This window comes from Chanos chanos, chromosome 10, assembly GCF_902362185.1.
Source record: "Chanos chanos chromosome 10, fChaCha1.1, whole genome shotgun sequence".
Taxonomy (NCBI): Eukaryota; Metazoa; Chordata; class Actinopteri; order Gonorynchiformes; family Chanidae; genus Chanos; species Chanos chanos.
In genome coordinates, this window is record NC_044504.1 from 1,462,501 (window position 1) to 1,468,151 (window position 5,651).

Consider the following 5,651-nt stretch of genomic DNA (forward strand, 5'->3'; position numbering starts at 1 on the left):
CACCGCGGGTTGTTAGTGTTTGACAGCGGGTCTCAGAACAGGGAAGTTTCTTATGATTCCACATTCAAAGGAGGTCCATCAAGGTACATGATTGGCAATTTTCGTCATAATCTTCACATTATCAACACCAGAATTGACATGGTGGAAGCAGTGCAAATGTTATGTGTCTCGCTCGGAGATAAGGGAAGTCCCTCGAGCTGCTCCACTTTTAGAACTGGATCATTATTCTGCGCGTGGTCCCTCAGTTGTCGCTAAAGTGGCGCGTGGACTTTATTCTCTGTATACCACAAACGGGATGGCATATCTAAGCAATTTTAAACTTGAACGACGTCCTCCATATCCATTATAACTAAAAAATATCTTTGCGGAATTTGATGAAATATCAGTTGCTCTAGAGGGAGCAAACTAAATAATTAAAACGAAAAAAAAGTATAAAGACATCTGCGAAATTAAAGCTTATTGTATGTTTCACATTGCAAATTTGTAATATTATAGTTTCACGGCAAATCTGATCATTTGTGTATTAATTAGTTTACTGAGTAGGCCCATACAACTAAATATTGAGTGTGATGGCAGAATACTAATGCAATGCGTATATTGTGCCATACGGTTTGACATTAAATAAATAAATAAATAAATAAATAAACAAATAAATAGATTCAAATAAATTAAAATAACAATAAATTGCATGTGAGTAAAATTAAACTTTTTTTCTTTTTTTCAAAGTTCCAGTGATAAGTTATCTGTTAAGTGCGCTCTCCTCTCTTTGATCGGGTGATGGAACCGCGGTTTTACTTAGTACGGCAGCTGAGTACGGCAAAAATCCACTCTCGGACCTTTGGCCAGCCGCTGTGCACGTGAAGTCAGAACTAGCGCTTCGGGAACCCAGTGCACTGGCAGTTTGGCTGCTGTGGCAGCTGAGACACGAGCAGGGCACTGTGGCTGAGGGCGCACTAACAGCTGCTGCCGCCGCCGCCGCCGCCGCTGCCGCCGAAGCTGCGGCCGAGCTGTTGAGGCCTGCCGGTGACTGGTAAAGTCCTGGATGTCTGAAGCTGCACAGAAGCTCTGGACGGGAGTAAGGGTGTGAGAGCGCACGGAAAGTATCGAGAGGACGGATAGACGTAGCAAAAGGTGAGGAGGCTGCCCCTGACGCGGCTGCAGCGGCCGCTGCTGCTGTTACACCCACATGCGGGTAGTAGTGCAGAGGCATGTGGGAATGGAAGGGGTATGGCAGACTTCCGGTGGCTGCCGCGTGCGTCATCATGTATGTATAGAAGCTTGGATCGGCTGGATGGGGCCAGGACATGGCCAACCGCTGCCTTTTGTCTTTCATCCGCCGATTCTGAAACCACACCTATACAGAGAACCGTTTAAAATTAGTTAAGAGTTCAAGTCAGAAAATCGTGACAAAGCTAACGTGCAGGCTAGCACACACCTGTTCTACCATAACAGAAACAATCCCGCACCATCTCACAAGTGTGAGAAAAGAATTGAACGTGTAGGCTATAGGCCTAAAAACTGCCCTTTTTTTTTACAACATTGTGCAAAACATTCAGAGAACAGAGAATAATTTTAATGTTTTCTCATAAAATTACTACTTTCCCATAAAAATAATTATACTGAAATGTCTCCGATGTATTCCAGAATATTTTCTGTCCACAAAAAAAAATCAGAATATCACGCACCTGCAAATATCCCAAAATTAAAATAAAATATGACCATGATTCATGTAATGCCATATCTATCTATCTATCTATCTATCTATCTATCTATAGGTCTACCTATCTATGGCTCTGAGAACAATTATTTTAACATTATATGTAAAGTGTATTACACTGAGTATATATAGTTAATTTAGTATATATTATATTTAGAATACATTTATAGCATATTATAATAATTTTTCTATAGGTATTTATAAAGTATTTTCAGCGTGTAGAACGTGGAGTGGACATACGAGGGAAAGGCGCGGGTCTGCTGTGTCAGTCATAAGAGTTTGGACAGGTTTTTTTTTTTTTAACGGCCTGAATAATATCAGACACACAAATTTGTAGAAATGCGGTAGACAAACAAGAAACAATTTATAATAACAATAAAATAATTACAGTAAAATTTTACCTTTATTGTTGTTTCAGGAAGATTTAATGCCGCAGCTAATTCGCATCTTCTTGGCCTTGATACGTAATTTTCCCTGTAAAATTCTTTCTCTAGTCTGCCGATTTGCTCTCTGGTGAAAGCTGTCCGATACCTTCTCACCTGGTCTGTGTTAGAACTGTTGGAGCTGCCGGTAGAATTGCCGTTAACATTGGAGAGAGACGTGGAACTGCTGTTAGACATTCCCGAATTACTGTCTGAAAAACCTGAAACGAGAATTGCAGCACTGAGTTTATAGAACATGCATTTCTGTACATAAATACTCTTTTGTGTTGTAAACTGTGCGTCTAGTTTTGTATTTATTTTTCTTTGTATTTTTAATACTGTTGGTTTATTAGAATATGACAATCTATTACTTCTATATTTCCACATCACAAGATACAAGTAAGTTGCATTTTAAAAGGCATATTCCTGGTTAGATAATTTATCCTAAAATATGCTGAGGTTTATAATTAATTACACTTTTGTGGCAACTATTTTCGCCCGACGAAAGTAATATGCAGACTACATATGACCAGAAATACAAAAACAAAGCCGAAAACCCTAACAAACAAACAAAAACATTGCTCCTGAAAATGATTTCCAATATTCCTTAAATATCACACCAGAGAAAGGATTACTCCTGATACTAAATTAATAAAAAATAGTCCTAATTTTGCCCCGCATTTACTGTTTCCTGCCGTAAATGCATTAGTGCGTAATAAACATGCTTTGGTGCATTTTGGCGATAAGAATAATGGAATGAAGGAACTGCCTTGCCTTTGTTATTGTTTTCCTTGTGTTGGCTGACATTGCTCGGAGAACGGTGCGATGGGCATCCCACCTCTACATCACTGTTCATTTCCGAATCCGGAGAAACTTCTGGATACAGGTTCATTTTTTTCCTGTTTTCAGAGGACGAAATTTCCGCCGAAGAGGTATTGTCGCTGTTGTGGTGGGTTCCGAACAAGCTGTCGATTTCGAATTTGCCTTTGGTAGGGATGTCCCCGAGACCCCCATGCAGCGATGCGGAAGTTAGTTTGGGGCTCAGGCGACCAGAGTGCTGTGAATTTTCGAGGGCCTCCAACACCACATTTCCAGCCGAGTCAGACAGATTCGAGAGCCTCTTCCCAGCAACAGGGCTGTGTAACCCTCTTTCCATCAGAATCATCTCTTTTCTTATCCTCTCCATCATGAAGTCGCGCAGAAAAAAGCCGAAGTTCCAGGGCTGGTGCTCTGACGAGTTGTGGCGGGGCTGATCCGCATTCAACTCTGCAACTGTCTCTAAATAATATAACACCTTTTTATGAGCGAGACGCAAGAAATAGAAGAACGCTAGCGCGAGCAACGAATGACTGCACAAAATGACCCGTGCATCCTCTCTGGTCCAAAAATGTCATTCATCAAAAAGTGGTTTGTCGCCGCCGTCGTTAAAGGTGCGCGCGTGACGCTGTTCGAATGATCATTTATTGTAACAGGTTTATAAGCAAATAAATACAAGAGGGGCTGTCAGTTGATGATGGAGGCGGCCTGTGGTCAGACTTCAAATATCCAGGTGGAGAGAGAGACGAGAAGTGAGGAGAGGAGCCTGTGTCCCTCGGTTGATCAGAGTCTGCTTTAGATTGCTCTGGGGTTCGGCCTCTGGGGCCAAATTGACAGTCTGATTAATAAAATGAACGCGGCAACATTTCCCTCTTCATTTAGGAATATCATTATGCTTTGATTCTCTATTGTTCCTCCCTTCTGCTCTCTCCCTCTCTCTCTCTCTCTCTCTCTCTCTCTCTCTCTCTCTCTCTCTGATCGCTTCTGTTTCTTTTCTCTTTCTCTCTCGATTATTTAACTTTCGAATGTCAGACATTGATGAGTTAGAATTTTATATTCACATGTGAGCATTTTTCATGGATAAGGCAAAGGAGTAGCCTTTGTTTAATTTTTTTTCTGTTTGGCAAATCCTTTGCTTTGGATACGATATTTCGAAATGAACGAATAAAAGGCATTTTGTTATTTTATTCAAATATGAACTAAGGATTAGGCTACTCTGTTTGTAAACATATCTTAATCCTGGCAGTGGTGAAAAAATAATAATTTGATGTAACAGAACGATTTTTTTTAGAGAATATATATTTATACATTGTTGTTCGCGTGTTAAGGATTTAAATAGATTTTACCTTCATGTAGCACTACGAAATGGAGTATTTTGCCTTCGCTACCATAATCAGTCACGGGGCACATCAGTGGCTTACTGTCACGAATATTATCGAATATAATTTGGCAAAATGGTTTTTGATTATAGTATTTTTAAATGTGATTTTTAATAAAACTATATTTGCATAGATGGCTCTCGTACGCTATTATTCCTAACGGACACTCTTATGGCAAAAGAGGGGATCATCGAAAGAAATGTTTAACAATTCGTCAGCCACGCGTAGTCCCAAAGTCATTTTACCGTTCCTTTATAATTATGACGAACCACTGAGTGTTCCTTTGACAGCGGAATTATCTGCATAAGGGCAGTTTATGCAACGAATCGGAATAACATATAAGTTTCTTTCTTTCTTTCTTTTCTTTTTTTAACAAATGGCTTGCATGTAGTTTTTCATTCTCATTTGACAAATGAATGAAAGCGACGTTTCGATTTGCCATGTGGTGCCGGGAGGAGGATGGGGGGTCTGACTAAGTGTCCACTCCAGAGGTAGAGAGGCTCTTGATAGCGGGGTTAACTGGGAGTGGGAAAAACACTAAATGACCGTGGGGCGAGGGAGAGTGTTTCTGGGCGAATCTCTTTCGTGTGCTCTGGCGCCCCCAACAGTTTTCCGTAGCTTTGAGAGATGGAAAAAAAGTTCAATCTCATTGCACTGTACCTCTCGCCTGAAATATCTGAACTGAACTGTTCTAATTACACAGGGTAATGTTACCAGCTTTAATACTGACGGTGGTAAAAATACTGTAACCCAAGTGATTTTTACTGAATAGGTTGGTTCATTTTGTGGGCGTGTGAAAATGGCTGGCACTCAAATGAAAACTCATAAAGCTATTAAATTAGGCCTATACATTTTAAACACATTGCTAATGTGTAAAAACTAATCCCAACACACATTTCCGTACCACACAACAGCAGCGGAGTGAGGTGATGGGACATGAGACCAAAACTTTCCACGTAGTAAAATAGCCATTACAGTAAGTGTGAGGATCACGGAGGCACTTAACTGTTCTACACTCGCGTTGTAACATTTTCTCTTATTTTTCTAGAAAGTGACGTCAGACCTGATTCTGCGACCAGTAAATGCTGATATGGACATATTTGCTGGAAGCTGAAACACAGAGCAATCATAATGAACAGGCCTGCATCTTTCAATATTCTTTTTTTTTACGAAGCATGTAGCTGAAAAGGGATGCATGACCACACGAATATGTAATCTTTTAAATTAATAAATTGCGCACTTTTAGAAATATTTCAGTTAGAGAGAGAGAGAGAGTGAGTGTGTGTGTGTGTGTGTGAGAGAGAGAGAGAGAGAGAG

General features: G+C 40.3%; 1 protein-coding gene across 1 annotated transcript; it reads right to left on the reverse strand.

The window, feature by feature from the left end:
- Positions 1 to 739: 739 nt before the first annotated feature.
- On the reverse strand, positions 740 to 3,328 carry evx2 (even-skipped homeobox 2). Its single transcript, XM_030787223.1, has 3 exons — positions 2,914 to 3,328; positions 2,119 to 2,360; positions 740 to 1,354 (listed from the first exon to the last, which is right to left on the reverse strand). The coding sequence occupies exons 1-3, from the start codon at positions 3,326 to 3,328 to the stop codon at positions 740 to 742; spliced, it is 1,272 nt and encodes a 423-aa protein (XP_030643083.1).
- Positions 3,329 to 5,651: the final 2,323 nt, after the last annotated feature.

Excerpts from the sequence above, each read along its gene's own strand:
- evx2 (XM_030787223.1), bottom strand. The coding sequence starts at position 3,328 with ATGATGGAGAGGATAAGAAAAGAGATGATTCTGATGGAAAGAGGGTTA. Across the intron at positions 2,361-2,913 it reads CAAGGAAAACAATAACAAAG|GTTTTTCAGACAGTAATTCG; the intron begins GCAAGGCAGTTC and ends TTCTCGTTTCAG. Across the intron at positions 1,355-2,118 it reads TTCCTGAAACAACAATAAAG|GTGTGGTTTCAGAATCGGCG; the intron begins GTAAAATTTTAC and ends TTCTCTGTATAG.